Source organism: Globicephala melas, chromosome 9 (genome assembly GCF_963455315.2).
Source record: "Globicephala melas chromosome 9, mGloMel1.2, whole genome shotgun sequence".
NCBI classification, from domain to species: Eukaryota; Metazoa; Chordata; class Mammalia; order Artiodactyla; family Delphinidae; genus Globicephala; species Globicephala melas.
In genome coordinates, this window is record NC_083322.1 from 92,297,959 (window position 1) to 92,312,646 (window position 14,688).

The 14,688-nt window shown below is 43.7% G+C and overlaps 1 protein-coding gene across 2 annotated transcripts in view; it reads left to right on the forward strand.

Moving 5' to 3' along the window:
• Positions 1–1,767: 1,767 nt before the first annotated feature.
• The window catches only part of CDK13 (cyclin dependent kinase 13), a 110,609-nt gene continuing 97,688 nt past the window's right edge, over positions 1,768–14,688 (forward strand). Inside the window, exon 1 of one of the 2 annotated variants that reach the window (XM_030871177.3) lies at positions 1,768–3,672. In XM_030871177.3, coding sequence (XP_030727037.1) covers positions 2,450–3,672 — 1,223 coding nt within the window. In that variant the 5' untranslated portion in view covers positions 1,768–2,449. The remainder of the gene's footprint in view (positions 3,673–14,688) is intronic. The other variant, XM_030871178.3, reaches the window with a different exon arrangement.

Consider the following 14,688-nt stretch of genomic DNA (forward strand, 5'->3'; position numbering starts at 1 on the left):
ACTGCCAAGGAGAAACGTTTTTAGGCACCTTGTCCCTTACTTTTCTATTTAGTTTCCCAGTGCATTTACCACAACCTTCTGGCTGCGTGGTAGGTCCCACTGTGTGGCCCACCTGGGGCCTATCCTCCTGGGAAATGAACTGCCTTCAAGATTACCTACTCCTTTGCCTCCTCCTTTATTCTTCAGCAAACACCCTTTGTACTCTTTCAGTGAAGCCTGATTTCTGCTTAGGTGAGTCCAGACTGAGATACAGTGTTAGTGTATTAAAATTATTAAGGCATGAATGATGGATGGGTACCAAGTGTTTAAGAACTAAGAACCAACCGATGCACTGAACAAATAAACTTGAAAACGGGTGACTACATGTAGCCATTGAATGCACTGCTCAGCTTCTCTTTGCAACCATATTAAACTCCCACAAGCCACTAATAAGGACCTGCTGTGTAGCACAGGGAACTCTACTCAATACTCTGTAATGGCCTATATGGGAAAGGAATCTAAAAAATAGTGGGTATATGCGTATGTATAACTGATTCACTTCGCGTACACCTGAAACACAACATTGTCAGTCAACTATAATACAATTAAAATTAAAAAAAAAAACAAACCCAAACCAATAAGCCATTTAAGTTAAGGCTAACCTGGTAATGCAAGAAATGAGACGTGAGGTCACCGAATGGTTACGCTTTGCAGCCCCACAGGTTTGGATAGTTAAGGTGAAAGAGGGTGAAGTGCCAAGAGGGCAGCTCTCATTTGAGCGAGATGTTTTGACTTCAAGGCCGCCGGTAAAAATTTTGGGGTTTCCCGGAGTTCCTTTCGACGTTTCATTATTCCTCGTATTAACTTTTTTTTTTAAACTTCAGTGTTAATGGAAGCGCCAGACTGGGATTTCCAACTGTGTTTTTAGGTCAAGATGGGGCCTGGAACTTGGGTGTACAAGAGATAGTTTAAGCTAACGCCATCTCCGCCCTCTTTTGCAGGGTGCCCTCTCCCTCTTTCGCAGCTGTTCCAACCTCGGTCCGGGCTTGGCTGAGAGGAGACGACGGGGTGATTATCCAGCCCAGAAGGCCATTAATGGCATTATTCCTGAGTCTCCAGATTCTTGCTCTCGCCGTGCGGCGCCTGCGAAGATCCAGAGCCGGTGCTGCGCGCTGGACGCAAGCAACAGGCACGACCGGCGCTCCGTCACCCCGAGACTCTCCAGCGACAGCATTGGGCGGCGCACGAACCCTCTCCTTTCTTTAACTCTTCTTCACAGAGTCCCACCCCCATCGGAAGTGGAGCCGTCTCTACGTTCCCTCACTTCCGGGCCAGACGCCCGTCGCTTGGCGGGAGCGAGCACGCCCGTGCGCGGCAACTTTGTTCCCGCCTCCTTTGCCCCTGACACCACTCACCTTGGGCTTTCTCGGAGCGCGACGTGCGTGCGCGCCCCCGGCCTTGCGTCAGGGCCGAAGAGGGGAAAGGCCGAAAGAGGGAGGCTAGAAGGAGGGGTTGTGGAGGTTAGGGCCCAACCAGCAAGTCCCATCTCCCTCCCTCCTCCTGACGAGGAGCGGAGAGGGAAGGGGAGGAGCGAGCCGGGCCAGCCGCGCACACCAGGAGCCTCCTCGTGGAGGCGGGGGGGGGGGAGCGGAGGAAAGGGGCAGCACCGCCACCTCTGCTCGCCGCGCCGAAGGAAGAAGAAAGTCAGGGCCCATACCCACCCCCACAGACTCAGAAACGCCCCCCCCGCCCCCATCTCCCCGGAAACAGCCCCCCGCCCAGCCCCGCACACTCGCTGCCCCAACCGTGAGCCGCAGCCCGGTCGCCCCCGCCTCGCCCCGCCCCGCCGCCCGTCCCTGCGGGCCGCAGAGTGCGCGAGGCCTTAGGCCGGGAGTTGTTGTCAGGCCCAGGCCACTTCTGAGGCGCCCGCCGTGTGTCGCCGCCACCACAGGAGGACAACGTCGACGAGGAGAAGGAGGCGGCGGAGGCGTGTTGTTGTCTCGCCCACTCCCCTCCCCTGAACTCGCACCCAACGTCAGGGCCCGATGGAGTGAAGCGGAGACGAAGGTGGTACTTCCGCGTTGCGCTGCCCGAGCCGAGAGCGCGGCCGAGGTCGCTCTCCCCCACCGCCGGGGGCACTTGGAGGACTCCGGACTCCCCCGCAGGTCAGCGCCCGGCGCATCTGGTGTTTTTGCTGCCGAGGCTAGGAAGACGAGCACGATCGGGAGCTCCTCCGCCCGGATTCCCTGCTTCCCTCGGGCCCGGAGGCCGCTGCGTACCCCACTGTGATCTGGAACCCAGGGACCCGAGTCCCGACCCGGATTATCGTGGCGCGTCTCCCGGCCGGCCCTGGTGCTCGGTGTCCCTCCGCCACCGCCGCCGCCGTTCCCGTTTCCGGCGGGGGAGATGGCCAGGATCTGACCCGGGAGGAGGCCGCACCCGCGCCGCGCTCTGCGGCGGGCTCTAGGCGATGCCGAGCAGCTCGGACACGGCGCTGGGGGGAGGCGGGGGCTTGAGCTGGGCGGAGAAGAAGTTGGAGGAACGCCGCAAGCGGAGGCGATTCCTGTCCCCTCAGCAGCCGCCGCTGCTGTTGCCGCTCCTGCAGCCGCAGCTCCTGCAACCGCCGCCGCCCCCGCCGCCTCTGCTCTTCCTGGCTGCTCCCGGCACGGCCGCCGCCGCAGCCGCCGCCGCCGCGGCCTCCTCCTCTTGCTTCAGCCCGGGCCCCCCTCTGGAGGTCAAGCGGCTGGCGAGAGGCAAGAGGCGCGCAGGAGGGCGGCAGAAGCGGCGCCGCGGGCCCCGCGCCGGGCAGGAGGCGGAGAAGCGTCGGGTCTTCTCGCTGCCCCAGCCGCAGCAGGACGGCGGTGGCGGTGCTAGTAGCGGCGGGGGTGTGACCCCGCTAGTGGAGTACGAGGATGTAAGCTCCCAGTCCGAGCAGGGGCTGCTGCTGGGGGGGGTCAGCGCGGCAACGGCGGCGACGGCTGCCGGGGGAACGGGGGGCAGCGGCGGGAGTCCGGCCTCCTCCTCCGGCACCCAGCGGCGCGGGGAGGGGTCGGAGCGCAGGCCCCGCCGGGACCGCCGCAGCAGCAGCGGCCGCAGCAAGGACCGCCACCGCGAGCACCGGCGGCGGGACGGGCAGCGCGGCGGCGGCGGCGGCGGCGAGGCCTCCAAGTCCCGCAGCCGCCACGGGCACGGCGGCGAGGAGCGGGTGGAGGCCGCCAAAAGCGGCAGCAGCAGCAGCAGCGGCGGCCGCCGGAAAAGCGCCTCGGCCACGTCCAGCAGCAGTAGCAGCCGCAAGGACCGAGACCCGAAGGCCCACCGGAGCCGGACTAAGTCGTCCAAGGAGCCGCCGTCGGCCTACAAGGAGCCGCCCAAGGCCTACCGGGAGGACAAGACCGAGCCCAAGGCCTACAGGAGGCGGCAGCGGTCCCTGAGCCCGCTGGGAGGCCGGGACGACAGCCCGGTGTCCCACAGGGCTTCGCAGAGCCTGCGGAGCCGCAAGTCCCCCAGCCCGGCGGGAGGCGGCAGCAGCCCCTACTCGCGGCGTCTGGCCCGCTCCCCGAGCCCCTACAGCCGCCGCCGCTCCCCCAGCTACAGCCGCCACAGCTCCTACGAGCGGGGCGGCGACGTGTCCCCCAGCCCGTACAGCAGCAGCAGCTGGCGCCGCTCCCGGAGCCCCTACAGCCCTGTGATCAGGTGAGTCCGGCGTCCCGGGGTCTGTCTCGGGCTGGGCCGGCCAGAGCCCCGGAGGCAGGGCAAGAGGCTATGGGGCGCTGCAGCATTCCAGTCGGCCGGCGAGGCGAGAAAACCTCACCTGGCACGGGGCTTCCGGTGGGGAGGGGCGTTTTCGCGCGCCCCAAGCACCTTGTGGGGGCTTCGGAGGGGACAAAGCAACAGGTCCGGCAGAGTTTCTCCTCGCTGTGGCGGGGAAGGGTTCTGAGGAAGGGTTCACCGTTTTAAAGGTGTTGCGTTAATCCATTTAAACGGGTTTCTCTAAACTGCTCTTTGCTTTTCCAGCGCAGTTGCTTTGGGTCAGCCTGGAGGGTGATTTGTCACAGTTTTGAAAGCCCTCCGAAGAGGTTTCGTTGCTGGAGACTTAGGAGTAGATTGCAGCTTAGGGAGTAAGCATTTGTAAAGGAGAATCGGCGCCAGGTGCTGATGTCAGAGTTAGATGTGGGTTGCAAATGTTTCATATGATTAGTACAGCGGTGGGAAAAGCAGCCTTTCTGTCAAGTTCATTCTTTAAATATGTGAAAAAGCTTACGGTTCTTAATTCGTAAGATAAGGAAGATACTCATTTTATGTTATTCTTGTGTGGAATAGTTTTTTTTTTTTTACCTGATCTTCCAAAGTCATGATTTTAAAAAGTAGAAAAAAATGATGAGATTGTGGTTTCTGTGTTGGTTTGTGGTGACACCCAGTTGCTAATAATGTAATATAAACATAAGCTAGTTGGTGTAATCCAGTGTAGCCACCGAGTGAATGGCTTAGTACTGGACGTTTCTTAAACTATCACACTATCTGCTAGCACTTTAAATTACTGTTTACACTTACTTTAAAGTTAACTAGACCTTTAAGTGTCAGGATCTTTGTTCAGATATCTTTGAAAGGTATATTTTAGTTAAATTGGAGTAATTCTTTAATATAGCTGTTAATACCTTGCCTGTTATATAATGCTGTTCTCCAAAAATGGTGTGTGCATTGATATATATTTATTTGTTAAGCAAAATGAATTAAAAGTAACTTCTGAGGATATTACAGGTTCTTAAATTCTTTTAGATGTCTAGAAACTCTAGGCCTTATAGTTTAGGGTATTACGAATTGTTTGCATCCGTTGTTTTTTCCTATTGGTTTTACTTTTCAGTAATGCCAAGCAGCTGCTGAGTACCTCTAAGCACGGTTATGTTGAATCTCAATACAACATGTGTACCAGTAAAATTAGATCTCTTTGAAGCGTCAGCCTAGTAAGTGTAAAGATGTGATGCGAGTGGAGATTTGTGTGCGTTTGTCTTTAAACCAAACCAGCTGTATAAATCTCTTCATTCTTGCAGGGTTCAAGCACACTTTCAATGCTAGTTGATGCTTTAAGCAAAGACTATCAACATTGAAAACTCATTTCACCGTATCTAGCTTCTGTGTCTTGTACGAGTTTATATTTTACTTTAATTAAAATAGGTTTGCCAAAAGGCTTGCATTTTTTGCAGATGAATTTGTTTTTGACGGAGTAGGTCAAAGTTTCAGTGCTTTAGATAGCAATTTTAAGTGTATGATGCAATTTTAGGAATGGACTTTTTGTTTATCAGGCCTTTTAGTTGCTGGATACTTCAGTGAGGTCCTTTATTATCTGATAGTGCTGTGTATTTTATATTTATTTCAGAGCAGTGGTATGTGCATTTGGGATTATTTGTATTTAGCAAATATTTATTGAGCACATATTATATGCCAGGTACTGTTTTAAGGACTGGAATATAGCAATGAAGAGAGACAAGGTCCTTGCCCTCATGAGGCTTGCATTCTAGAGGACCATTCATTACTGAATCTTTTCCTGGTGTCTGTGTTGACCACCAGTATTTCTAAGTGGTTGGGTTTGGAAGAAGCTTTAGAATATTTTGGCCAACATTCCTGACATCCAGCCTTTTGGTTGTGTGCCTGTATACATCTAGAGGTGGGAAGATGTTACTTTGAGACAGCTTATTCCATTAGATTTGGGACTTTCTGGTTTGCCCAGTGTCTTAGCAACACCCTGGGAGACTCAGTTTCCTAAACTGTAACAGCGAAATACTTGGTTTTGTTTTATTATTCCAAGGATTAAATGAAAATTTGTGTTTTATGTACACTTAAAATTGGTGAATTTTGCTGTACTTAAATTACATCTCAATAAAGCTGATTTTTTTTAAAGGGAAAAAAAGATTTGTGTTTTGCAAAGTGTAGAAATATTACAGACTATTACAGAAATGTAACGTGGTGGAATTTTTATTGAATAGCTTGAAATGCTAGAATTCTTCATATTGAAACAGAAATCTGCCTCCACGTAACTTCTACTAATTGCTTCAAGTTTAACTTTTTGGAATAGTTCAGAGCAAACCTGTATGCTGCCTCTTCAAAATGTAAAGACAGTTTTTTTTTTTTTTTTTTTTAATTTATTTTTGGCCGTGTTGGGTCTTCGTTTCTGTGCGAGGGCTTTCTCTAGTTGTGGCAAGCGGGGGCCACTCTTCATCGCGGCACGCGGGCCTCTCACTATCGCAGCCTCTCTTGTTGTGAAGCACAGGCTCCAGACGCGCAGGCTCAGTAGTTGTGGCTCACGGGCCCAGTTGCTCTGCGGCATGTGGGATCTTCCCAGACCAGGGCTCGAACCCGTGTCCCCTGCCTTAGCAGGCAGATTCTCAACCACTGCGCCACCAGGGAAGCCCAAGACAGTTGTTTTGTCTTTTCTTCTCTGGGTCAAAAAACTCATTTTTCATACAGTTTTTGATTTCACATTGTATTATACCGAGTTTGTCAAATGTCCTGCTTAAAATATGGGGCCCAGAATTTATAGTTAAAATAGTTGATTGAAGAACTTGATTTTTAAATATAACAAATGTGTTATTACTGTTTTGGAATAACTAATTGAACTATCTTGTCCAGCTTAATGCAAAAAGTTTTGTTTAAGTCATTGTGATAGGTGGCCCATGTTGTTTAACGAATAGACTCTTGGATTGCGAGCTCCATGAAGGCAATTATCCTGTCTTGATGACCGTTGTATTCCTAGTGCTCAGTGTAGTATCTGGCACAAGTAGACTCTTAATAATTGTTGGATAGGTAAAGGAAGGAATGATGGCGTTTATTGAGCATGTGAAATATTGTGGGCCTGGATATATAAGGATTTAATAGAGACTTTGTGTTTTGCTATAGGAAATAGCAGAGTGGTCTTTTTCCAGCCCACATGGAGCTTATATATGAATGAATTGTCACTGTAGATATTTTTAAGGAAATGCATGCACATTCAAAATGGTATTGAGACCATGGAATGAAGATTTTCTCTGTGTTAGTTCCTAGAATAAATCCTCTCTATTCTATTGACTTCTACTTCACAACCTGCTCTTTGCCACCATCTGAATCTTCAGCCCTCTGCTGCTCATGCTTTTCATCAAGTCCCTTCTTAGCTTTCCTTTTTCCTCTGTATAACCGGGTTACCATATTTCCTTTGCTACTTGACTGTTGGGGTGTGAGAAGTCATATAATTCTGCTGATAGGCCTTATAATAAATGTGCAGGTGGACTGAAGAGAGGGGCTGTTCAGAATGAGAGGCAGTGGTACTGACATTGAGGTTTTACTGAACGCCAGGCATTGATAAATACTTAACATATATTCACCTCCAAAACCCATGTTGGGGTTGGAACATTCCTGTTGATAGATTGGGAAACGGAAGCTCTAAAAAGTTAAGTGATTTGTTCCAAGGTCAGCTTGGATTCAAACCCTGGGCTGATTCTGAAGTACCAGCTCTTGATATTGTGCTGTATTGAACCTCACATGGGGTTCAAGGGAGCTGACCACCTCACTTAATGATCTGTTTTGCTAAAATTCACCCCGTTTGGTTATTTATGTGTTAATTTGTTTCCTGGCCATCTTTGCAGCATTTTGAAGATTAAAAAAACCAAATTCTTCTAAAGGTTCTTTCAGTTCATTTTGTCTTTTAATTTGTAGGTTTTATGAATAGGAGGCTAAAAACATTTTTTGAAGACACTAATAATAGTTATTGAGGGTTGTTTTGCCATGGGATGTCTTGGTCTGAAGTCACTCAAGTCAGACCAGTTACAATCAGTACAATAAATTGTTATATATAATTGATTCTCTCTCTGAACCTGTGGAACTTCTCTTCCACCAAGAAGCAGCAGAAACCTCTGTTATGGAATAATATTGAGACCCTGAGAATCTAAAGATGGGCATACCCTAGATGGAAATTTAAATGAATTTATTAGTATTCATTTGCATATGATACGCAGTATTTCTTGTTGTGGATTATTTAGTGTTTTGTCCTAAAAACTAGTGCTCAAAAATATATGAAATGAAGACATTCCAGAATTTTAAAAAAGCTATTACTCATAAAATACTGATTTGATATGTACTTACTGGAAATAAGTCATGAATATCCTTAGATGAATTGAATTCTTAAAATGCTTTTCAAAAGTGTTAAAAATACAGGATAGTTGGATAAATGCAGAAACACTCAGAAGGAATGGGAATTTAAGAGAACTGTCTTAAGTCTCCAAACTGTAATCCTTTCATTTCCAAGATGGGCTTGTGTTTTGCTGCTTCTCTGACCCAACCTTGCCTGACATTTACATCTACTCATTCTCTCACATTTTTGTTCTAACACTAATATTTATTCCATTTCCAGTACCTTAGTTCGGGCCCTCATTTGTAATCAGACTTCCTGTTATTCTTTTCTTCCCAATTCATTCTTTATTCAGGAGAGTTTGCTGAAAATTTTGGTTAGATTGTATCACTTCCATTAATTAAGTCCAAATTTTCTAATGCATTGTCAGGTAATGCCTTTTATATCTGGTCCCATTCTATCAGAGTTCCATTTTTAGAGGCACTTTTATTTCTCTACATTTTTCCTTTTGCTGTTCTTTTAGCTTGAAATGCCTTTTTTCCTCTTCTCTGCCTCCAGCTTTGCATTCAAAACCCAGCTCAAATTCCACCATCTTGAGACCTTTACTCCATTCATCCAGAAAAAGTTAATTCCTTTCCTTATATTCCTACGGCACTTTATTTTATCTTTGCTGTAGAGCTTTTAAAAATTTGTGTTTTTCCTACTAGATTGTAAGCTCCTAGAGGACAGATTCCAAAGTATATTTATTAGTGGTTGAATTAATTTGAATATTTTTGTCCACAGATTAATGCAAACCAGCTTTTGCATAAATGCCAGTTGTATCTCTAAATTTACTTGCTGTTTTGGTTTATGTATACTCTAGGATTGGGGGAGTAATTGTTTTGATTTATAAGGAGAAAATTTAAGAACCTCCCCCTTCTAGCTCATGCTTTACTGGAATGAGTCAAGGATGCTGGGAGTCACTTTTAGTGTGAACAGAATAAATTCAGGGACTTCCCTGGCAGTCCAGTGGTTAAGACTCTGCATTTCCAATGCAGGGGGCATGGGTTCCATCCCTGGTCCGGGAAGTAAGATCCCACATGCTGCCTGCCCAGCGCTGCCAAAAAAAAAAAAAAAAGAATAAATTCATACTTAGTATTTATATTTGTACTCTGTTGTATGATCAAGATAAATGATCTGTTTTTCTTGGTGAAAATTTTCTGAGTAGACTGTATGTCAAGCTTTTATTTCCTGACTGAAAAATTAATAGCTGTTTTTGAGAAACCAGCTGAAAATTAATGTTGCTTAATATTCATATTTATGGTCATTTAAATCTTTTCTCTTATTCTGTATGCTTTCTATGAATATCATTTAAGTTTTTGTTGTTATTTTTGTTTTTGGTTGGCTTTGTTTCATATGTAGATATCTGTAAACTTTAAAGTGGGTGTTGGAAGCAAAAGTATTATGAAAAGTATTACTTATTCGCAGTGATTTTGTTCCTTGAATTTCTGCACGTGCAAATTATGGTAGAATCTAGTGTTCTTAATATATTTGGAAAATAAATGTAGGTTAGAGGATTAAAGTCTAGGTTAAAAATTGGAATTTGCATAAAATGGAAATGAAAAAGGTGGTGAGAGGAACTGAAAACGAAAGTAGTTCATGGGCTGCATGCCCATTTTCTGTTTCTTTTCCGTTTTTTGCATTTTCAGTTGTATAGGGATACTTTCACTGAAGTATTTTATTGACACTTCAAACTTAATTTATCCACCATTAAATTATTTCACTTCTCTTGGAGTCATTTCTTTTTCTGATATTGCTCTTCATTATTTTTCACATATCTACAAAGAATAACAGAGGCTCATCGTAGAAATTTTGTTAGTATAGAAAAGTATGAGATTAAAAGTCCCTTTGAATCCAGCTAACTGAGATGATCATCCCCATGACATTTTGATGAACATTCTTCTAGACTTCTATGCGTATATGCATAAGGACATAAGATTTTACATAACATACTACAATGCTATTTTGTACCCTGTACTCCATAGTATATTCTTTATATTGGCTCCTAGTATTCTGTTGTATGGATATACCATAACTTCTTTGGCCAAGTCCATTTTGCTAGATTCTTATTTTTTTTATTTTTTGTTTTTTTCTATGTTTATGCATCTGTCGCAGAATTTTTGTGTGCATTTGCCCATTATCTCCTCTAGATTGGATTTCCTAGGGATAAAATTGCTGGGGTCAAAAATGGTTTACAGGTTTATAGTTCTGATACACTGTCATATTGCCCTTTCAGAAGGCTTTTACCAATTTATATTTCCCAACAGTGTGAGAATACCTCTTTCTTCAGTCCCACCATTGCTTGGAGTTGTCAGATGTCCCGTTATTTTTTTTCATTTGTGTTTCTTTAATATCTAATAAGGCTGCCTTTCTTTTCATCTGTATGTTGGATGTTCTGATTTCTTGATTCATTATTTGATGTTTTTCTAATTTATAAGAGCTCTTTGTAGTAGAGATATTAAGTGTTTTTTGTGGTATTAGTATTTTTGTGAGTCTTTTAACCTTGTTTATGTAACGTCTAGTTTTAAGAACTTTTTGATTTGTGTGTGCTTGTGCACGTGTTTTAAGTGGCAGTAGTTTCTCCCAAGCATCCAGTGCCAAAACCTTAGTAATACTTACCTCCTCTCCCTCCTGAGTTCTACTGAATTGCTTGTTCTAATTTGTCCTTCTGTAATGGTCTTTGGTCTACTCTGTTTTTTTAAAATTAATTAATTAATTATTTTTGGCTGCATTGGGTCTTCATTGCTGTGTGTTGGGTCTTCATTGCTGTGCTCAGGCTTTCTCTAGTTGCGGCGAGCAGGGGCTACTCTTCGTTGCGGTGCGTGGGCTTCTCGTTGCGGTGGCTTCTCTTATTGCAGAGCACGGGCTCTAGGCACGTGGGCTTCAGTAGTTGTGGCATGTGGGCTCAGTAGTTGTGGCCCACAGGCTCTAGAGCGCAGGTTCAGTAGTTGTGGCGCACAGGCTTAGCTGCTCCATGGCATGTGAATCTACCTGGACCAGGGCTCGAACCTGTGTCCCCTACATTGACAGGTGGATTCTTAACTGCTGTGCCATCAGGGAAGCCCTGGTCTACTCTTATTTAGTTCGAAACTCTGTAGCTTACATCCTTATTGTTGATTCTGATTGCATTTCGGCTTTTTCTCTTTGAGCCCTTCCTGTTTTCTGCATTCAAATTAGTCTCAAAATGCCACTTTGATTCTGTCATTTTTTTGTAAAACATTTTTACAGAGTCAAATTCTTGAACTGAGCATTTAAGATTCTCCACCATAGACTGACCCAAAATAACCTTATTTCTCACTGTATGTGTTGATGACAATACAAACTGGACTCCTTACCATTTTAAAAACATGGAGTTATAAGCCCCCTGTACGTTAGTTTATGCCCTACCCTCAATTGGCCAATCCTACTTGTCCATTTTTTCAACCGTAGTTCATGTGTCATCTTATCTATGAAGCCTTCATTAATCTCATCCCAAAGTGATTTCTCTTAATGCTTATTGCCCCGAGATCACTTTTATGAATACTTATTATATCCAGGCTTGGATTAATTAGAATTCTCCACCCCCACCCCCGTATATTGGACATGTTTCATTCATTCATTTTAAAAACTAGTTTTATTGAGGTATAACTTTACATATAGTACAGTTCACCAGTTTTAAGTGTGCAATTAAATGGGTTTGATGAATCACCACAATCATGATAACTGGAACATTCCTATTGCCCCCAAAAGTTCCCTGTGCCTCTCTGCAGTCCGTCCCCTACTCTTACCTGTGGTCCTTGGCAACCACTAATTTACTTTCTGTCACATTAGTTTTACCTTTCTTGATGTCATATAAATGGAATTATATGGTATATAATCTTTGTTGTCTGCCTTTCACTTAGCCAGCTTTTGAGATTCACTGATGTTGTTGCATGTTCCAGTGGTTTGTTCCTTTTTATTGCTGAGTCATATTCCATTTATGAATATACTGCAATTTGATTATCCCATTACCCAGTTGATAAACAATTGAGTTGTTTCCAGTTTTGAGCTGTTATGAACAAAGCTGCTGTGAACATTTGAATATAGATCTTTTGCTTTTATTATTTGTGAGCAAATTAGGGGTGGGACTACTGTGTTGTATGGTTAAGTGAATGTTTGACTTCATAAGAAAATGCCAGCCTGTTTTCCAAAATGGCTGTACCATTTTGCGTTCTAGTCAGCTGTGTATGAGCATTCCAGTTGCTTCACATTCTCACTGAGACTTCAGTTTTTGTCAGTCTTTGATTTTAGCTGTTCTAGTAGAGGTAGAGTGGTATATCATTGTGGTTTTATTTGCAATTCCCTAATGACTAATAATGTTGAGCATCTTTCTGTATGCTTATTTGCTCTTCATGTCTTTTGAGAAGTGTCTTAAAATGTTTTCTCCATATTCTTTATGAATTGGGTTGTTTGTCTCATTGAGTTCTGTACATATTCTGGATACAAACTCTTTATCAGATACATGTTTTGCAAAGGTGAGCCACTGGCTCACCTTTCCTGGCTCACCTTTCCTTAACAGTAATTTCAAAAGCAGAAGTTTTAAATTTTCATGAAATCTCATTTGGCAATTTTTTCTTTTATGATTTGTGTTCTTTGTCATCGCCTGTGTCCTCAAACTTTGCCTAACTCATGTTCACAGGTTTTTTTCTCCTTGGGTTTCTTTTTAACTTTTTTTTTTTTTAAATTGAAGTGTAGTTGATTTACAGTGTTGTGTTTGTGGTGTACATTGAAGTGATTCAGTAATTTATATATACTTTTTCATTATAGGTTATTATGAGATATTGAAAGTAGTTCCCTGTGCTTATACATCCTTGGTTTTGTAATATACATCTTTAATTTATCATAGTCTACCTTCATGTATAATATAACATTACAAGAGCATTCCTCCATTTTCTTCTTCTTGTCTTTTGTACTGTTCTTGTCATATGTTTTATTTCTATATATGTATAACTTATGTATGTTATGTGTAGACATGAAATTTAAAATGAGAAAAGTCATTTACCTACTTTTCAAACATTTCTCTTTCCTTTGTGTAGATCCAAGTTTTAATGTAATATTTTTCTCTGGCCAGAGGGATGGCTTTGAACACTTCTTTTAATGCAGGTCTGCTGTTTTGTCTGTCCGAAAAAGTCTCCATTGTGAAAGATATTTTTGCTAGGTATGGAATTCTGTATATATGTATTTTTCCTCCAGGGTACTTTGACTTATTTCACTCCTGGCTTGTGTAGTTTGACGAGAGTTTCCATAATAATTTGTTTCTGCATCAGCTACTGGATTTTTTAAAAAATTTATTTGTTTTTATTTATTGTTTTTGGCTGTTTTGGGTCTTCGTCGTTGTGCGTGGGCTTTCTCTAGTTGTGGCGAGCGGGGGCTACTCTTCGTTGTGGTGCGCAGGCTCTAGCGCACGCGGGCTTCAGTAGATGTGGTGCACGGGCTTCGTTGCTCCGCGGCATGTGGGATCTTCCCGGACCAGGGCTCGAACCCGTGTGCCCTGAATTGGCAGGCAGATTCTTAACCACTGCGCCACCGGGGAAGCCCCAGCCACTGGATTTTTAAGTTCCATGAGTTTCTTTTTTAATCTTAGTGTCTCTTAAGCACCTGCCACCTGTTGTATCTATAGGTGATAGATACCTGACAAATAATATTAAATTGATTTGGATAATAAAATATCCAGCACCTCAGAATTTATAAACAATTTCACAGGGATTGCATTGAATGTAGAGATTAACTTGAGAGTATTCCTATCTTAATAATGTTGTCATCTAATACGTGAAAATGCAATGTCTTTCCATTTATTTAGATTTTCCTTAATCTTTTAAATTTTTGAAAAATGTTTCAGGGTACAGTCCTTGAACTACTTTGTTAAATTCGTAGGTATTTTTTTTAAGGCTATTATAATGGGTATTGTTTTTGTAATTTAATTTTGATTGTCCATTGCTAGTGTCTAGAACTACAATTAATTTTGCTATTAGCAGAGTCTAATATTGGCCTATGAATAAATTCATAATGACTAGAGTTAGACTAATCAAAAATATGTGCCTTCATGCAAATCAAGTATTAAGCCCTTCCTGTGCTATTCTCACCATCTTTCCTTTTTCTCTCTTCAAAAACACGTCTCAAGACATGATTCAGTGAAACATGAAGACAGGGTTATGCTCAGTGGATTAGAACTTGTTTGCCTGAGCAAATCTGCAGAAAGTCAGCCATCTGTCTTTTTTTTTTTTAACTTTCAGTGTTCCATTAGGAACATAAAGGAAAGGAAATACATTTTTAGAATAAACACTAAACATTTCAGTGTTATGTTATTTACTTTTTCTAGTTTTTAAAATAACTATACAATTTACTTTTATTTTAAATAGTACAATCAGTGGTCTTTAGTGTATTCACAGAGTTGTGCAACCATTGCCACTCATTTTAGAACATTTTAATCAAACCTGAAAGAAACTCGGTGGTAGTCACTCTGCATTCCCACCTCCCCAAGTCTCTGACAACCGCCAATCTACTTTCTTGTTTCTATGGTCTTGCCTTTTCTGGACATTCCATATAAATGGAATCAT